The sequence below is a fragment of the Mobula hypostoma genome, chromosome 4 (assembly GCF_963921235.1).
Source record: "Mobula hypostoma chromosome 4, sMobHyp1.1, whole genome shotgun sequence".
Lineage (NCBI taxonomy): Eukaryota > Metazoa > Chordata > Chondrichthyes > Myliobatiformes > Myliobatidae > Mobula > Mobula hypostoma.
In genome coordinates this window covers 168,606,845-168,626,452 of record NC_086100.1, presented here as the reverse complement: position 1 = coordinate 168,626,452, position 19,608 = coordinate 168,606,845, and the positions used below count along the sequence as shown (strand labels likewise).

The following is a 19,608-nucleotide window of genomic DNA, read 5'->3' as shown; positions in this document are numbered from 1 at the left end:
CGCCGTGCCGCCCGGCGATTTACCGATTTAACTCCAGCCTAATCAGGGGGTAATTTACAATGACTAATTAACCCACTAACCGGTACATCTTTGGACGGTGGCAGGAAGCCGGAGCACAAGGAGGCAACCTCGCGCACTCAGGAAGGAACGTACAAACTTGCTTACAGAGGATGTCAGAACTGAGCTCCGACGTTCCGAACTGTAAAAACATCGCACTAACCGTAAGGCTACTGTGGAACATGAACATAAACAGACTCTTCACGCCGAGATATCCATGCCAAGCATGATGCCAATTTAATCTACACATGATCTAAATCCATCAATTACCAACGTTTGAACATGTAAAACAGAAGCCAAGGTCATGAAAAATCTCATCTGTGAAGATGGGAACAGTTTCAAGTCGATGGTCTTCCAGACTTGGCGTGAAGATTTCTTATAGGTTGATATCATTTACTGCTTTCAGTGATTGGTGTGTGAAATGTTGAACTGGGTGAGTGTAGGCAAGTGAAAGCTAAAAGAGAGATTTATTTGAGGCGTAAACAAATGGGGAGCCTGGTGGGTCGAGCCGGAGCAGCTCGATGACAGTACAAAAGGCCACGGTTCAAGGAGCTTGGTAGATCAGTTTGAGAGACGAAGAAACCTCTTCACGCAGAGTAGCTCCATGTTGAGCCAGTGGGAGAGGTACTCCCTTTTCCTACCACACAGGCTATGTTGTTTGTGGGACTATTGCAACCCCCACACACTGAACCCCCGGAGTAAAACTTAGCCCTCAGGACAAGCTCCCGCTCCTACCGTGGAGCTGCGTGGTCGAGTAGCGGTTAGCGCAACGCTATTGTGAGGCCGATGGCCGGGGTTCGATTCCTGCCGCTCTTCTCGTGACCATGGGGTTTCCACCACGGTACCCCGGTTTCTTCCCACTTTCCAAAGACATGCGGATTAGGGCTAGTAAACTATGTGACACCTGAAGTGCGTATTTGAGCTCTGTTCCTCGTTGATTCAAAGGACAGTTTTTGCTTTATATGTTTATGCACGTGACAAAAAAAGCTCATCTTTGCCAATGGGTGATGGGGCCATGAATCCCCTGTATGCTGTGGCTGGAACCACACCCCCTCCCCCTCAGTATGAACTTATGGGAGGGGGATCTCCGTTTCTCAGATTGCTCTTCAGCTAGCGGTGGTTAGATCCTCTGTATTGCTGGGATGGAGTGGGACAACATGTAACTGTACCAGGCATCACTATAGGACTTTCTTATTGAGATGAGAGTTATTGCTCCAGAGCAAACACTTGACACGCCTTTCTCGAATTCTTACCGCCACTGGCGAGAATGGGCACTTCCCATTGGCTTAGACCGGCAGTTCCACAGGCTCTTTTCTTTCATCTCTCATTTCCATTGGCCGACACTGGCAGAGCCACAGGCTCTCCCATTGGCTGAGCGAGTAACTGTCCTCGGTGCCGCATCTCGGAGCCCCAAGTCCCCTTTTGAACCAACCGCAATGTCCGGCTGACTGGGCGGGGAGAGGTGCGAGAGGGTGGGGCGGTGGTTGGGCTCTCCCGTAAGGAAGAAGCACCGCCCTTACTCCGAGCCTCCCACACCAGGAGCCGGCAGCGGCCATCTGTGGGACAGGAGCTAGATGTGAAGCGCCGCTGGAATCCAGGAACTCTGACCGTGGAGGTAAAGTTGAGGGAGGGTTTGTTCATGACAACGAACGTAGTATCGCAACGATCCCGCCGTGGGGTCAACTCCCGGGAATATGCTCTCCTCAACGCGATTTGTGGGAGGTTGTCCTATCCTTACCGATTTGAACCATCTGAGGATCTCGCCCTGATACCTGACACCGGTTCGCAGGGTCGTACAGGTATGGTGGGGTTAAATGTTTAAAGTTGACTCCGAGTGATACAAGATACTGCAGGAAATGAGCAGGTCGGTCATTGAGACTTGATGCGGAGTCTCGGCCCGAAACCTCGACACTCTCCTTTCCCCCAACGCCTGCTGCTCGGCATAAATTCCTCCAGCAGATTGCTGAGATTACTCAAATGTTTAAACTGCACCCTGATTCTGGAGCAAGAGCAATGACTAGGGAAGACACGGATCTAACGAAGCATGGACACACTATTTCCCCCTTCGCAACTCGCCGGTTCTCGGTTTGACCGCTCTGTGCATTTTGACCTGGGGTTCTCACCGATGTCTGTCTCCTCCAGCCCAACGCCACCACCCTGCCCAGGGAAAACAAATGCTCACCATTCTAAAACCATCTTGACCTACTTTTCTGTGGTCTCCAGGCTATAAGGAGGTGCAAGGCTATTTTGGAGAAAAAAACACATCTCATTTTCCCACGTTGCAGTCCTGGAACCGTGATACAGTATTGAATTAGCCATATCTCTATCTATCTCTCTCTCTCTCTCTCTCTCTCTCTCTATCTCTATCTCTATCTCTATCTCTATCTCTATCTCTCTCTCTCTCTCTCTCTCTCTCTCTCTCTCTCTCTCTCTCTCTCTCTCTCTCTCTCTCTCTCTCTCTCTCTCTCTCTCTCTCTCTCTCTCTCTCTCTCTCTTTCTCTCTCTCTCTCTTTCTCTCTTTCTCTCTTTCTCTCTTTCTCTCTTTCTCTCTCTCTCTCCCAGAATTGAACAGATCTGCTGTTCAGTAAATTTATTTCGCCGTGATTCTATTACTGTGGCATTCCCATATTTCAGAGCCTTTACACCTCTTTGTCAGCTCGCTTCAGGTGCCCAGTTGCTGTGTTCTCAACCAGAGGAGATCAATTTCATCTGTAGGCTTGTCTAGACCTCTCAATTCTATACTCCCGAATTAAATCTCCCTTAGGGTAATTCTGTTCATTCCTCGGTTTAATATCTCATCCAAAACTCAGTCCCTTTGATCAGCCAGTACTGCTGCAGAGTGAGAGTTTATAATGAGTTCATTACTGTCCAGGGTCCCCTGTGGCTGTGTGTTTTGTGAGAAGGGGAATGCTGAGCTGCGAGCGGGTCGCCTGAAAACAAGCTCCAGAAGTGTGTACAGTAATTGTTAATGCGGGTACTCATCTCCGTTTGAAAGTTTGGTTATAAACGACTGTTCTACGTCGTTCATTCCTGTCAATGAACTAAGCCTCCAGCCTTGGTGTTTTGTGTTGGTGCCACTCCCATACACAGGAGATGAGATTTAGAGGTGCTGATGGACAGTCAGAGAGGTGCTACAAACCTCGTAGTTACACAAGGACACATCAAACTATAACTCTTTCTTCTTGCAAACTAATGACAAGTTCATTTACAACTGCGCTAGAAATTTCTAAACGACTGAAAACGTGAACAGTCTTAATCCATAATTATAATCTTCTGCTTTCAGTTATTGCGCGTGTTCAAATATTTGCAGGTTTGCACATCCCTGTTCCTATAAGCTTCTCCTGCGCTCTCACTCCCCCACCCGCCTCTATAGCCCTCAGCGGCCCCGCACCCCTCAATCTCTGTAAACCCCTCCGGCCCCTACACCCCTCCCTATCTCCGTAACCCCCTCCGACCCCTACACCCCTCCCTATCTCCGTAACCCCTCCGGTCCCTACACTTCCGTATCTCTGCACTACTTTGTATTGATCTGGTTAATGTCCCCACACTACTCCCTCACACTGGTGACCTTTCCGTTTGATCCTAACTTTGGGAATTTACCCCTGTCCTCTGTTCAGGTGCTGGTTGCCTGAGCTTTCTAATGACCGCAGTCTGGAATATTACTGGGCAGCACCTGTGAAGCAGAGCAGAGTCCATTGTGCTGAAGGTGTTCTATAATGTGAGATGAAGGTATCTTCGTGTTTCAGACGGTACACGTTAAAGCAAATATTTTGTCATAATGCGTTGATTTTATTTTTGTGACTGATACGTCCCTCTATTGCAGGGCCTTGTGTAGAATCCCAGCATGAAAACAGGTGGGGTGGGTAACCCGGAGGAGTGGGGATAGTCATTGGATTGGCAAAGATCAACACCACCTCCTCCCTCACCATCCCCTCAATCCTCATTCCTAGTTTATGCAGCTGATTTTATGCACCCATACCGTCCTGTAGGAAACAGTTCCACACCAGCCTCTGCGTCCAACACGTAGTTTCTGAAACTTCTGCGACGGGATCCCACCACCAAGGTCACCTTTCTGCTTTCCGCAGGGATTGCTCCCTATGCGACTCCCTTGTTCATTCGTCCCTCCCCACTGATCTTCCTCCTGGCACTTATCCTTGCAAGCGGAACAAGTGCTACACCTGCCCCTACACCTCCCTTGTCACTACCATTCAGGGCCCCAAACAGTCCTTCCAGGTGAGGCGACACTTCACCTGTGAGTCTGTTGGAGTCATCTACTGTATCTGGTGTTCCTGTTGTGGCCTCCTGTATGTTGGTGAGACCCTGCACAGACTGGAGACTGCTTCACCAAGCATCTAAGCTCCGTCCCCCAGAAAAAGCAGGATCTCCCAGTGACCACCCATTTTAATTCCACTTCCCATTCCCATTTCGACATGCCAGTCTGTAACACTCTCTACTGTTGCGATGAGGCCACACACAGGTGGGAGAAGCAACAGCTGATATTCCGTCTGGGTAGCCTCCAACCTGATGGCAGGAGCATGCCACCACAACCCCCCCCCAGCCCCCGCCTGTTCCCCATTCCCAGTCCCTCCTCTCTCACCTCCTTACCAACCCATCACGTCCCTCTGGTGCTCTTCCCCTTCCCTTTCTTCCATGGCCTTCTGTCCTCTCCTATCAGAGGAGTCACCCTTCTCTAGCCCTTTATTTCTTTCACTAATCGAGTTCCCAGCTCCCCCTGTTTCAACAATCACTTACCATCTTGTACTACTTCTTCCCTTCCCCCAACCTTCTTAGTCTGACCTCTCATCTTTTTTCCCCCAGTCCTGATGAAGGGTCTCCAGCCCAAATGTCGAATGTTTACTGTTTTCCACAGATGCTGCCTGGCCTGCTGAGTTCCTCCAGCATTTTGAGTGTGTTGCTGGATTTCAAGCATATGCAGATTTTATCTTGTTTGTGATTGGCCCATTCTCTGGCTAAGAGCTATCTCCTGAACTCTGAGGGGTCATTGGTATCTTCTGCAGGAGAAAGATTCTCTTTGAATTTGATCCATGTACCACTTGTCAATTGTGGCAGAGAAAGAGGCCATTTTGCTCATTGGGTCCATGCTGATAGCCAGTAGAGTGATCCCATCAGCCCTACTCTCCCTGCAATGTTTCCTCTTTCTCCGCCCGTCAACTCTCCTTGGAATATTTTCTGCTTGAGCGTTCTGGGGGGTTATTTATGGCTTCTCCTCAATAGGTGCCAGGTGTTGCATTTTGAGATGACAAATGGTAGGACTTTCACAGTGAATGGTAGGACATTATGGAATTCAGGAGTACAAGCATGCGGTTTCCTGAAAGTGCCCTTACAGGTAGACAAGTAGAAGCCTGTGTCAGGACACTGAGGGTACAAGTTGGGATATTATGTTGCATTTGTACAGGACATTGGCGAGGCTGTATTTGGAATACTGTATTTGGTTACCCTGCTGTAAGAACTGGAAAGGGCACAGAGGAGACTTCTGAGGCTGTTGCCAGGTCTCGAGGGACTGAGTTATGGAGAGGAGTTGAGCCGGTTAGGGCTATATTCATTGGGCCTTAGGAGAATGAGAACTGATGAATAGATGAGTTTAAAAGTATCAAAGTTCAAAGTAAATTTATTATCAAAGTACATATACTGTATGTCAGCATGTATTATGTAGAGATTCATTTTCTTGCAGGCATTCACAGTCGAACAAAGAAATACAGTAGAATCAGTGAAAAACAACACGTAAACAAAGACTGAAAAAGCAACGTGCCAAAGAAGACAAACTGCAAACATAATAATAAGTAAACAAATAATACTGAGAACATGAGCTGTAGAGCCCCGCAAGGTGAGTCCAAAGGTTGTGGAATCTTTAAGAGGTTGATGCTTGAGGGGTAATTACTGTACTTGAGCCTGCTAGGGCTCCTCTAACTCATTCTCAGCAAGAAGAGAGCATGGCTGGATGATGGGGGCCCTTGATGACAGATGCTGATTTCCTAAGGGAGCACCTCTTGCAAATCTGCTCAATGGCGGGAAGGAATTTGCCTGTGATAGACCGGGCTGTATCCACTGCTTTTTGAAGGGTTACTCATTCATGGGCATTGATGTTTCTATACCAGGCCATGATACAATCAGTGAAAATACTCTCCACTGTATGACTATAGAAGGTTGTCAAATGTTAGATGATGTGCTGAATCTACACAGAACGAGGAAAGTAGCTGTTGTGGCATGTTACAGTTACATGCTGGTCCCAGAACAGATCCTCTGATATGATTACACCAACAATATTAAAGTTATTGACCCTTTTCACCCCCAATCTTTTAATGAGGACTGGCTCATGGATCTTTGTTTTCTTTGTCCTGTGGTAAATTATCAGCTCTTTGGTTTTGCTGACCATGAAAGGCAATAGAGAGGATGAATAATCACCATCGTTTCCCCAGGGTTTAGGAATCACAAAATGGATGGTTTAAAGTGAATGGGGAGGAATTTCATTTCATAGAAACATATGAGGCAACTTTTTTACACTGATGCTTAGTATATAAAATGAGCTGCCAAAGGAAGAGGGTGAGGCAGTTATATTAGCGGCATTTAAAAGGAAACATGAATAGGAAAGATTTGGAAGGATATAGGCCAAACACCGGAAAAATGGGACTAGCTTTAGATAGGTGTCTCATTTGGGCCCAATGGCTTGTTTACATGTTATATGACTCTATGTGGGAGGAAAGTCAGCTGGTCACAGGGAAGTTGTGACTCCACAGGGAGAGCACGATGGCAGGATTGAACCCACATCCCTGGAGGACTGTAGTGGCAGCTCTGTCAGCTGTGCCATTCTTCCATTCAGACTTCCTGAAGTTGCTTTATTTTCCGCTTGCTCAGAACTCTCCTGATGTTTAATCTCACAGTTCCAATGACTTCCTCGTAAACGTTCCCGGCACCTTCTCCCATCTTCTGTACCTGTTTGTGAAATGGGACAAGAGCTGTACACAACAGTGTGGTGTGGGCCGAGCTGTGTTTGTTGCGCGCTCTGTTGGAGTTCAGAGTTTGATCTGCAGCAGTTTCTGATAACAGAATGATCTGCTCCTTCCTGGTGCAGGTCATCGACGGACATTAAGGAATATGGAAAAGTACGAATATCTGGGCATGCTAGGTGAAGGGAGCTATGGAATGGTCACAAAATGCAGGAATAAGGAAAATGGAAGGATTGTTGCCATCAAAAAATTCCTGGAGGGTGATGATGACAAATTCGTGAAAAAAATAGCCATGAGGGAAATACGGTTATTAAAGGTAAGTGTTCTCTTTCTGTTGGAGCTCACCTGGTGTCTGGTTACAGATGGTAAGAAGCATCAACCTTTACAGAGGTGGGATGGGAGTGAGATAGAAGCAGGACCAGGCTATTTGGCCCCTCCATCCTGTTCTATTCCTCTATAAGATCCTAGCAGCCTCCTCTATATCGGTGAGACTGGGGGGGACCACTTCGTCGAGCACCTTTGCCCCATTTGGTACAAAGGTGGAAATTCCCAGTGACCACCCATTTCAATTCAACTTCCTATTTCCATTCCATCATATCCCCATCCATGGCCTCATCTACTGCCCCAATGAGGCCACTCTTGGATTCGAAGAGCAACACCTGGATAGCCTTCAATCTGATGGCATGAACATTGATTTCTCAAGCTTCCAATAATTTCTCCCTCCCCTCTCTTTCCATTCCCCATTCTCTCTCACACTTACGCATTCGCTTTTCCTCACCTCCCTCTGGTCCTCCTCACCCTTCTCTTTCTCTCATGTTCTACTGTCGTCTTCTATCAGATTCTTCCTTCTTCAGCCCTTGACTGTTTCCACCTACCACTTCCCAGCTTCTTACTTCATCCCTTCCCACCCGCCCACCTTCCCACTTACCTGATTTCACCTATCACCTGCCAGCTTGTACTCCTTCCACTCCCCCACCTTATTCCGGCTTCTTCCCCCTTCTATTCCAGTCCTGACGAAGGGCTTCGGCCCAAAATGTCAACTGCTTATTCTGCACCAGATGCTGCTTTACCTGCCGAATTCCTCCAGCACTTCGTGTGTGTACCTCAAGATTTTCGGTATCTGCAGAACCTCTTGTGTTCGTGAATCTCTGCCCCATCTGCTCCTTCCTCTCTGCTTCCATATCCAGTGACTCCAATAATCTATGGATGTCAGCCCTGAGTGGCTGACAGTATCCAGAGCTCTTGGGAGGAGAATTCCAGAGATTTTCCTCATCTAGATTGTGATGATCCATCCCTTAACCTGAGCTATCACACACAAAATTTCGGAATTGCTGCCTGTGCCACGAGACAGAGAGGGTAGGAACAGGAAGTTATGGCAGATGAATGCCTGGCTGAAGAGTTGGTGCAGGGGGCAGAGGTTCAGATTTCTGGATCATTGGGATCTCTTCTGGGGAAGGTCTGACCTGTACAGAAAGGATGGGCTGCACCTGAACTGGAAAGGGACCAATATCCTGGCGGGCAGGTTTGCTAGAGCTGTTGGGGAGGGTTTAAACTAGTTTGGCAGGGGGGTGGGAATCAGAATGTGAGTGCAGAGATTAGGGTAGAATGACAAGGGCATGATGCTATGTGTTCTGAGTTGCTGAGGAAGGACAGGCAGGGGACAAAACATAAATGTAGCCAGTTAGAGGGGTTGAAATGTGTCCATTTCAATGCTAGGAGTATTAGGAATAAAGGGGATGAACTTAGAGCATGGAACTATGACGTTGTGGCCGTTACTGAAACTTGGCTGGAGGAAGGGCAGGATTGGCTGATGCAGGTACCGGGGTTTAGGTGTTTTAAAAGGAATAGGATGGGAGGTAGAAAAATGGGGGGAGTAGCATTACTGGTCAGGGATGGTATCACGGCTATAGAAATGGAGGACACTGCAGAGGGAGTGTCCACTGAGTCGGTGTGGGTGGAAGTCAGAAATAGGAAGCGATCAATCACTGTGCTGGGAGTACTCTATAGGTCCCCAAATAGTCCTCGGGACACCGAGGAGCAGGTAAGCAGGCAGATTTTAGAATGGTGCAGGAAATACAGGGTTGTAGTTATGGGTGATTTCATCTTCCCTCATATTGACTGGCACCTCCTGACTGCAAGGGGGAGAGATGGGGCTGAATTTGTCAGGTGTGTTCAAGAAGGATTCCTGACACAGTATGTGGACGGACTGACAAGAGGAGAGGCCATGCTGGATCTAGTTCTGGGTGATGAACCTGGTCAGGTGGCAGACCTCTTGGTGGGGGAGCATTTTGGTGAGAGTGACCACAGCTCCCTTAGCTTCAGCATAGCTATGGAAAAGGATAAAAACAGACAAAATGGGAAAGTGCTTAACTGGGGAAGGGCTAACTATGAAGGGATGAGGCAGGAACTAGCGAGAGTAAATTGGAAATAGATGTTCAAGGGTGAAAGCACAGAAGTAATGTGGAGGAAGTCTAGGGATCACTTGTGCTGGGTTCAGGATAGGTTTGTCCCACTGAGACAAGGAAAAAATAGTAGGAAAAGGGAACTGTGGCTGACAAAACACGTGAGGCAACTCGTCAAGAGGAAGAAGGAAGCATGTGTTAGATATAAGAAGCAGGAAGCAGGAGGGGCTCATGAGAAATATAGGGTAGCCAGGAAGGAGCTTAAGAAAGGACTTGGGAGAGCTCGAAGGGGACATGAGAAGGCCTTGGCATGTAGGATTAAGGAGAACCCCAAGGCGTTCTATGTGTATGTGAAGAACAGAAGGATGACAAGAATAAAGGTGGGTCTGCTAAAGGATAAAGAAGGCAACATGTGCCTAGAGGTGGAGGAGGTTGGGGAGGTCCTAGTTGAATATTTTGCTTCAGTATTCACAAGTGAAAAGGACCTTGATCAAGGTGAGGTCGAAATAGAACAGGCCTGTGTGCTGGACAATGTGGAGATTAAGGAAGAAGAAGTGTTGGAGGGCCGGCTGGTGGCACAATGACATCAGTGCCAGACCCGGGAGTGGAGGTTCCCGGGTTCGAAACCAGTCGGGTCTGCTCCCGCGTATGCTTTCTATCCGTGCTGGGTTGAGTGTCGAGATCGCAACTCGACCTCGTAAAATAAAGGGAAAATATTGCAAGATGTCTGTGTGAGGAGTGGCATGTCTCTCCTCTCCTTCCCCCCCTCCTCCCCCCCCTCCTCATCCCCCCCTCTCCTCCCCCCCTCCTCCCCCCCTCTCCTCCCCCCCTCTCCTCCCCCCCTCTCCTCCCCCCTCTCCTCCCCCCTCTCCTCCCCCCTCTCCTCCCCCCTCTCCTCCCCCCTCTCCTCCCCCCTCTCCTCCCCCCCCTCCTCCCCCCCCTCCTCCCCCCCTCTCCTCCCCCCCTCTCCCCCCCGCGCCTTGTAAAAAGATATCATCATGGATGCACGCACGCAGGCACACGCCAAAAAAAAAAGTGTTGGATCTTCTTAAAAACATCAAGATTGAAAAGTCCCCAGGGCCGGACGTGATATACCCCATGTTGCTGTGGGAAGTGAGAGAAGAGATCGCTGGAGCAGTAGCTATGACCTTTGAATCCTCTTTGGCTGCAGGGGAGGGGCAGGAGGATTGGAGAATGGCAAATGTAGTTCCCTTGTTTAAAAAAGGAAACAGGGAGAATCCTGGGAATTATAGACCAGTGAGTCTTACGTCAGTGGTCTGCAAATTATTGGAAAGGATTCTTAAGAATAGGATCTACGAGCACTTGGAGAAGTACAGTCTACTCAAGGATAGTCAACATGGCTTTGTGAAGGGAAGGTCATGCCTCACGAGCCTAATTGAGTTTTTTGAAGAGGTAACAAAAGAAGTTGATGAGGGTAGGGCAGTAGCTGTGGTCTACATGGATTTTAGCAAGGCATTTGACAAGGTCCCCCATGAGAGACTCATCCAGAAAGTCATGAGGCATGGGATCAGTGGAACCTTGGCTGTTTGGATAAAAAATTGGCTTACAGGAAGAAAGCAGAGGGTAGTAGTGGAAGGAAAGTATTCTGCCTGGAGGTCGGTGACTAGTGGAGTGCCACAAGGATTTGTCCTGGGACCCCTGCTCTTTGTGATTTTTATAAATAACCTGGATGAAGAGGCGGAAGGATGGGTGAGTAAGTTTGCGGATGACACGAAGATTGGAGGAGTTGTGGATGGAACTGTAAGTTGTCGAAGGTTACAAGAGGATATAGACAGGATGCAGAGTTGGGCAGAAAAGTGGCAGATGGAGTTCAATCCAGATATGGGATGCTAGACTTCATTAGTAGGGGGATTGAGTTCAAGAGCAGAGAGGTCATGTTGCAACTCGACAAATCTCTGGTGAGACCACACTTAGAGTATTGTGTTCAGTTCTGGTCACCTCATTATAGGAAGGATGTGGGAGCTATGGAGAGGGTGCAGAAGAGATTTACCAGGATGTTGCCTGGATTGAAAAACAGTCTTATGAGGCAAGGTTAGCAGAGCTGGGAATTTTCTCTTTGGAGCGTAGAAGGATGAGAGGAGACTTGATAGAGGTCTACAAGTTTATGAGAGGCATAGATAGGGTGAATAGCCAGTACCTGTTTCTCAGGGCACGAATAGCAATCACCAGAGGGCAAATGTACAAAGTTAAGGGAGGGAAGTTTAGGAGAGACATCGGATAAGTTTTTTACACAGAGGGTTGTGGCTGCCTGGAATGACTTGCCAGGGATGGTGGTGGAGACTAAAATTTTAGGGGTATTTAAGAGCCTCTTGGACAGGCGCATGAATGAAAGAAAAATAGAGCGTTGCGGGGTAATGTGGGTTTAGTACATTTTTTAAGGAATATATGGGTTGGCACAACATCGAGGGCCAAAGAGCCTGTACTGTGCTGTAGTATTCTAGTGTCTAGTGTCTAAAATGCTGGAGGAACGTGGAAACATCTTCTTCCTCCATAGATGCTGCCTTACCTGCTGAGCATCTCGTGTCTCCCTGAATCTGGACTCTCTGCATCCACTCTGTCAGTTCCTCTCTGAATACTGCATCTTATCTTGTATTTGATATATAGGTAAATTGGTTTACTCTTGTTACAAGCTGAGGTACAGTGCAAATGTTTGTTTTGCATGCCATCTATTTCATCACATCAGTACATTAAACAGTCTTGAGCTGGTTCAAGGGAACAACAATGTGATTTTTTTTATTTTACTAAACTGCAGGGTGTAACCATCTCCCCTGCTTCATGGGGGCCAAATTTGTGAACCAACCTGTGATTTACTGACTCTGAGACCAGTCAACCTTCCTTCAAATAAAGGATCAACACTTCCCAACTTACTTTCTGCATGGTATCACCAAGCCCTGTACATTAGCGTGGCTTCCTTACTTTCAACACACCTTGCAAAGACCAGCACATCAATTGTATCCTGAGTTGCTACCCGTTGACTCTCTGTCATTAACTGAACAAAATCCCTCAGCAGAAGATTTACTGGTTTCTCAATTTTCAGAAAATACTTGTTTAGAGTTTTAAAAGTTGAGTGGGCAGTGGGATAAATTTCAATGACAGTTTATGATGTGCTTACCAGGGATATATTCCCAGATAATTTTATTTCTCTGTTTGACACATACGAGAATCCCAATGCTGGAATCTGAAACAAGAAACAAGCTGCTGGATGAGTGGGTCAGGCAGCATCTGTGCAATGAAATGGACAGTCAACCATTCAGGTGGAGATCTCCATCTAAATCTGCATCTTTTTCCTCCTGAAGAAATTAAACCTATACGTTTCCATATCAAAAAAACAAATACTCAGCAGGTCAGGGCAGCACCTGTTGGGAGGCAAACTGAGAAAATGTTCAGTAAGGTGACTCATCATTTAAATTTTATTTCCTATTAGTAATATTGGCAGTAATTCCTTTGTTGTATTACTCTGACATGTCATCTTTCTCTACAATTTTGCTCTACACTTTGGTGAACGAGAAACACTGTGAGTCGGTGATCTCAATAATTCATTTCATTCTGCTTCCTTTGTGTTTAATGGAGACCCTTCACATTAAAACATGCTTTCAGCATTACATCATCCATCATTCAATTCAATTCAAGTTTAATGGTCATTCAACCATGCATGAATACCCATGAATATAGCCAAATGAGACAGTGTTACTCTGGGGCCAGCGTGCAATACACAGCACCAACAGTCACACGCAACACAAAGAACACATCGAACATACAAAATAGCAAGCACATGTTAAATGCAGCCATGCAAAAAAAAAGTCGAGACCCAGTCGTGAATGCCGCAGAAATCTGCAGTTGACCACAATACAGCTTGTCTTCTGCGGAGCGAACACTGGGGGCGGTACTGACTCCAGCCCAGGCACCACAGCTCACCCTCAAGTCATGAACATACACAGAAGTAGGCCTGTAATTCCTCACTGACCATGTGTAACTACTGAATGCTCCATAGAGTTATACACCACCTCACCCACACTGCCTCATGTGTCAACTCTCACGGAAATGTGTACCTGTAGCCCCACGTCTCTCTGTCCCACAGGCTTTAGGTGAAATAGGATAAATATTAGCTTGAATGGGGAAGGACAATGTCCACGTGGGGTTGGGTGAGGGGAAAGGAGGGCAGGGAGGTGGGAGGAGCGGAAGCAGTGGTGTACTATAGACACAGTCACTCAGCATATACAATTGAACTGCTGCCTCACTGATCCAGTTACCTGGATTCAATCCTGACCATCTGCTGTCTGTGTGGAGTTTACATGTTCTCCCGTGACTGCGTGGGGTTCCACCCACTGCTCTCGTTTCCTTGAACTTTCCAAAGATGTTTGGGTTGGTAATTAAAGTGGCCACTCTAACTTGCCCCTAGTATAGGTGACTGGCAGGAGATTTGGAGGGTAGATTATGGACCTGTGAGAGAGAACAGATTACAGGGAAATACTTGGGGCCTGGGACTGGTAGGGAATGCTCGGAGAGCTGGCATGAACTTGATGGGCAAAAGGTGAGCATTGCCTGCTTCCTTTCTGTAGCAAAAGAGTTTGTGGTGAGAGTTCTGTGGGAGTTCCGGTCCAGGACTGGAGCTTGTACCCTGGACTGGTGTTACTCTGCAGCAGGGTTGGAGTTCTGTCTGACTCTGTGTGAGAGGTGTTAAATGGCCCCACTCCTCTGTTCTGCTGGGTGCCTGACACCAGATCTGGAGATAATTAACATCGACAGGACACTCACAGGAGGCAGAGCTGGGCTGAGAAGCGGCAGATGGAGTTCAACCTTGAAAAGTGTGAAATGAAGGGGACAGAATACAGGGTTAACGGTGTTCAGGGCATAGTCACCTCATTATAGAAAGGATGTGGAAGCTTTGGAGAGTGTGCAGAGGAGATTTACCAGGATGCTGCCTGGAGTTGAGATGGCTCCTGTGAATGGGCTGAGCAAGCTGTGGTTTTTCTTTATAGAGCAAAGGAAGATGAGAGGTGACTTGATAGAGGTGTATAAGATGATAAAAACTAAAGCAGAGAAAATATTCTAGTCTTACTATTCCAGAAGTGGAATTCAATTCCACAAAGTTACATTTATAGAAAGTTCGTAAGGAACAAAAATTTAATTTTGCTTTGGTTTCTTTCTGGAATGAATTTGTTGAGCCAGGCAATGGTGAACTAGTGGTCTGTAGCTGCATATAAAGAATTATTGATGTACCTGTGCATATCCCTAGAGATAAAGTGATTATGTAAAAGCAGGTATGGAGGTATCTGGATGGAGCCAACAACAAGAGATTAATTTAACTCTTAAATTGTAAGCAGTTTATGTCTAGGTGTATGTTTAAATGTCAGAACTCCTAAAGCAGAGCAGTTAGTTAAATTCATGAGCAGGTTACTGAAAGACTAATAGTTTCAGTAAAGAGGCAAGTGAGCCAGTGAAAGTCAGATTCAGTAAAAGAGGATTGCGCTTGTTAATATAAATATCTGCTGGCATTTACATATTTATAACATCTTATTCCAGACGGTATCTGTACTTTAACCTTTAGCTTATTTTATGTAGTTCTTTATTCTTTATACTGGTTGAATGTTGTTGCTTTTGTTGTATGTCACACCAATACACCACAGCAAATTCCTAATACATATCAATGTATATGACGAGCAAAGCTGATCCTTGGGAAGCAGTGCCTTTTGTTCTCTCATTGATCACCACTGAATATCAACCTGGCGGCAATGGACATGATGTGCAGGGATGACAGGGAGCTTTGTACTCTTGGGCTTTGTACTTCTGTTGACAAGTTAGGCCAGTAGTTTATATTAGTGAGTTTTCAGTCAGTGTTCTGCTTACACAATAATACAATTCACACTATTCAAATCTCATTGCCATAAAGCTAATAAATTCATGCATAATATACTCAGTGCGAGCATTGACTGGAGAATTGGAATCACAGGATATGATGAGATTACAAGATATGGTGGTGAAGCCAGCTACTCTCACATTGAAGAAATACCTGGACAATCACTTTAATTGCCAAGGCATAGAGAAATATGAACCAAATTCTAGCAAATGGAGTTAACACAAATAAATAAAGGAGGGAGGAGAAGATGGCGACGTGACACAGCACGCATGGCCATTCCGAATGAATATCGTATGTGTAACTAGGGGGCCGTGCACAATCCGGATTTGATGGAGTCAGCCGTGAGAAGCACAGAGGAACACCTGCAGTAACTTCTGAAATACCTGCTTCGCTGCCGCTGCTACTGTGCAATCAAGAGTCTCCAGAGATGAAGGCCCCAAATCCTCGGCTTTGCCTATTGCCTGTAGCCGGGGCCGGGGTCGAAGCGCTTGGCAGAGATAGTGCTTGGTGTCGGAGAGCTGGTCGGAGGCTCAGAGTTTTCGGACGGACACGGAGTCGGATTGTGGTCGGATGCTTCCAGTATGCTGCATCGGCAAGTTGGCAGCGCTGGAGGTTTACCGTCTGCGTGAGATGATGGGACTTTCGAGAGACTCTGAGACTTTTACAGTGCCATGGTCTGTTCTTATCAAATTACGGTATTGCTTTGCACTGTTGTAAATATATGTTATAATTATGTGGTTTTTGTTAGTTTTTAAGTCGGTTTGTCATGTGTTTCTGTGATATCATTCTGGAAAAACATTGTATCATTTCTTAATGCATTCATTACTAAATGACAATAAAAGAGGACTGCGTGTCCTCATAATCATAATCGAATAATTGGTGGTTGGTGTGACTGAATAAAACTGAGCCTCACGGAAGCTGTAACTGGGAAATACTGACGTCTTTATGCACGCAGCAAACCTCCAGGTGACAGAGAATCCGAGAGGAGTTCACTGTCCGGACACAATGTTTTATACATCTTAAACAGAGAGAACAATAAATGATTAACTATAGTTTCAGTTGTTTTAATCACCTGTCTTCCGGTAGATGGTGGCACGCTTGGACACAGCGGCCTCTCAGGGATGAACTAATTAGAGAAAATCTGCAGATGCTGGAAATCCTCCAGCATTTTGTGTGTTACAAAGGTGTTTTTGTCTTTTTTATGATTGCAATACAATGCTGCAATTTAAGAACATCAGGTACTGCAGCTCTACCCCATCAGTGAGCTGCTCGTTGGAGTTGGACTTTGTGCAGACCGTGTTGCTGCCTGCTACAGGAGGGCATCGGAGTTGGTGCACAAAGATGGCATGCAGTGTAATGACGGGTGATCGTCTCGGATGTTTCAATCATAAACACTATTGGACACTGATAATTTAAGTTGCCGCAGGCCCGTTTCCCTTATTTGTTGAGTGACAAGCGGCAGAGGAGCTGTGTGGCTCGGTTGTCGCGAGAACTAGCCGCTAAGTTGCAGGCTTGCCTGTTGCTGGGTCCAGGAGAGGAGACGCCAGAAACGGTGTTGCGTGGCATCCATGCTCAGTTGAGGGCTATTCTCTCCCATTGGTGCTGCCCTCCAGTGTTCAATCATTGGAATGACAAGCTGGATTGTGTGCACTGGTGCACTTGTCTGTAGACTGCCAGGAACTCTTTTTTTCTTGCCATGCAACATCAATTTGTGGGACATGTCACTTAGAGACTTGGGCTATACACTTTTTGTGTGACTGTATGTATGCTTGTCATCTTGAATGTGCTGAGTATGCCTTTATGCCTTGTGCTGTGTATGTTTTTCACTTTGTCCCAGGAGAATGCTGTTTTGTTTGGCTGTATTTGTGAATGATTGAATGATAATTAAACGTAACTTGAACTTAACTTTAACATTTGAAATATAGTCAAGTAAATTTACAGAATTACATATTTATGAAGGCAACGCATCTCATCTAGGGAAATCACTTTGAAAACTCAAGACTGGTGTCTGTTCCAAAGGCCAGACGCCCAAATTCTACCCGTTTTGTTACATATTGAGGGATAACTGTATGACTAACCACAAGGTTAAGTGAAACAACAGATCTGTCCTGAACTGTGCCTTAAGTGGCAGGGATGCACCTTTAACTAAGTGCTACCGGTAGGAGTATTCATCTGTTGCCTTTCCCTGTGGACAGGAGCTGGCTTGACCAAAGTAATTTCAATGAGATAGAATCAGAACAGAACAACTTCCAGCACTGCATTCAGTAAAGTGGATGAATAAATGTTTTACCTGAAGATGCAAAAAGTGCGGCAGCGATATCTCAGTTGGGTCGTGGGTTAGAGAAACGTGGTCAAGACCATTCGAAAGAGCAGGTTCTAAATGCCATGCCCTAATTCACAGGGTCTGTGTCACTGTGCGACTAGAGTATGGGGGTGGTACTAGATAACACTGTAGTTCAGTTGTGAATGGCAACAATGCGCGGACTGAGTGTGGAAATAACGCGATGACTTCAGACCAGATTTTTCATGCTATGCCAAATGCAGAGGTGTCACGTTGCTTTTCAACAACGCTATCATGCTTTGAGCAAAGTCTAAGAAAACAGTAGGTTATCAGGAGTTGAGGTGATTACATGATCATTATAATCATTTATGAGGTACTGGGGATGAAATGTTTATAATAAGTCACTAATTTCTAAAATTAGGCCTGTAATTCCTCAGCTGGCCTCCTCCTATCGAGTGCCCCCCCACCGCCCCTTTATCTTTATTACCCCCTTAGAAACTGCCACCGCCCAAGTTACTGCCTACTTCGGGAACCACTGGTCTAACGCCTTCTGCGACAGCACCATGGGAGTGCCTTCACCAGAGGGATTATAGCAGTTCATGAAGGCAGCTTACCTCCTGTAAGGAAAGAGTTAAATGTGACTCCTCCTTGGTATATGCTAAAATATCATGGAAGTCTGTAAGATAAATTGGTGTTAGCTTGGAGTGGCATTGTTTTGAGAAAGTGCAAGTGGAACAGTACACAGCAATGTTTTGAGAAAGTCAAGCAAGTACAAGTGTACAGTCATAACTGGGAAATGGTGAAAAATGTTATCTGGCATGGTAAGAGATGAGGGGGTGCAAATGGTACCACCGTGGGATGGGAAAATACTTGTGTAACAGGTTTTGAAGGGCATAAAAAGGGGCACTTTCTTTATGCAAGTGGGAGAGTTTTGTCTCAGGTTAGGTTATGGCCGTGTTAGTGCTAAGATAGGAAAAAAGTGCTTCAAGTCTGAGTTAGAGTTTGAGAGAGGGGGGAAACGGGCTGTGTGGAAGATTGTTGGATCAGTGGCCCCCTCTGGCGTGGCAGAGATCGGCATGTTTAGTGGATGACAAGTGTTATTTTGATTTCTGTACTGCTACTACCGTAGACACTTATTATTTTTTCTTTCTGTATTGCATTTATGCTAGTCCCAATAGAGCATTATCTTGTGGTTTAATGTGTGTGCAATGTCTCCTTAGTTTGTGAATGCATATGCAAATACCCTGAGATGAATAAGAAAAGAACAACACAGAACAAATCTGAAAATAATTTTCCTTTCACCTCCACCTCCTCAGGGTGACTAAAGATGGGCAATAAACGCTGACTTTTGCCATAATAATTCATTCACAAAGATGAATAAGTGAAAAGTAGAAGTGTAAAGGGGAGATTATAACCAGGAGGTTGGTAACTCCAGAAGGAGGTGAGGGAAGGAGAGTGGGTTTAGTCAGTGTGGTGGACATCAGGAATGTACCTCCTGAAAAGGCAAAGCATCTTCAAAGTTCAAAGTGAGTTTATTATCAAAGTACATCTTCAGTACATCACCATATACTACCCTGAGCTTTATTTTCCTGCAGATATTCACGGCAGCACAAAGAGATACATTAGAATCAATGAAAACTGCAATAAAACAGACTGACAAACAACCAATGTGCAAAAGGCGGGAGGGGAACGTCGACGGAATGTCGACTCAGACCGTGAGAGGCCTACGTCGGGCATTTTCATGCCTTACAAGGCGCAGATTGGAAGTCTGTGTGGGGCGCCACTCCTCGCACAGACACCAGAGCAATGTGTGATTAAGTGCCTTGTTCAAGGACACAAACACGCTGCCACAGCTGAGGCTCGAACTAGCGACCTTCAAATCACTAGATGAACGCCTTAACCACTTGGCCACGTGCCCAACACAAAAGATGACAAACTGCAAATACAAAAAAAAACAAATAACAATTAAAAAAAATAAACAAATAAATAATAAGTGGGAAGTGCCAAGAGAAATTGTTGAGAACA

At 46.1% G+C, this 19,608-nt stretch overlaps 1 protein-coding gene and 1 long non-coding RNA gene across 7 annotated transcripts in view; one reads left to right on the top strand and one right to left on the bottom strand.

Annotated features, from left to right (window-relative positions):
• The first annotated feature begins 1,540 nt into the window (after positions 1-1,540).
• LOC134345763 (cyclin-dependent kinase-like 2) overlaps positions 1,541-19,608 on the top strand; it is a 72,844-nt gene continuing 54,776 nt past the window's right edge. For 4 of the 6 annotated variants that reach the window (XM_063046940.1, XM_063046945.1, XM_063046944.1 and 1 more), the window contains exons 1-3: positions 1,541-1,672; positions 5,750-5,902; positions 7,148-7,338. In XM_063046940.1, coding sequence (XP_062903010.1) covers positions 5,881-5,902; positions 7,148-7,338 — 213 coding nt within the window. In that variant the 5' untranslated portion in view covers positions 1,541-1,672; positions 5,750-5,880. Of the gene's footprint in view, positions 1,673-1,743; positions 1,857-3,674; positions 3,787-5,749; positions 5,903-7,147; positions 7,339-19,608 lie in introns of those variants that run through there. The other 2 variants (XM_063046941.1, XM_063046943.1) reach the window with 2 other exon arrangements.
• Positions 5,760-17,800, bottom strand: LOC134345764 (uncharacterized). Its single transcript, XR_010017764.1, has 3 exons — positions 17,593-17,800; positions 12,558-12,623; positions 5,760-7,008 (listed from the first exon to the last, which is right to left on the bottom strand). It is a non-coding gene; the product is annotated as an uncharacterized LOC134345764 (long non-coding RNA).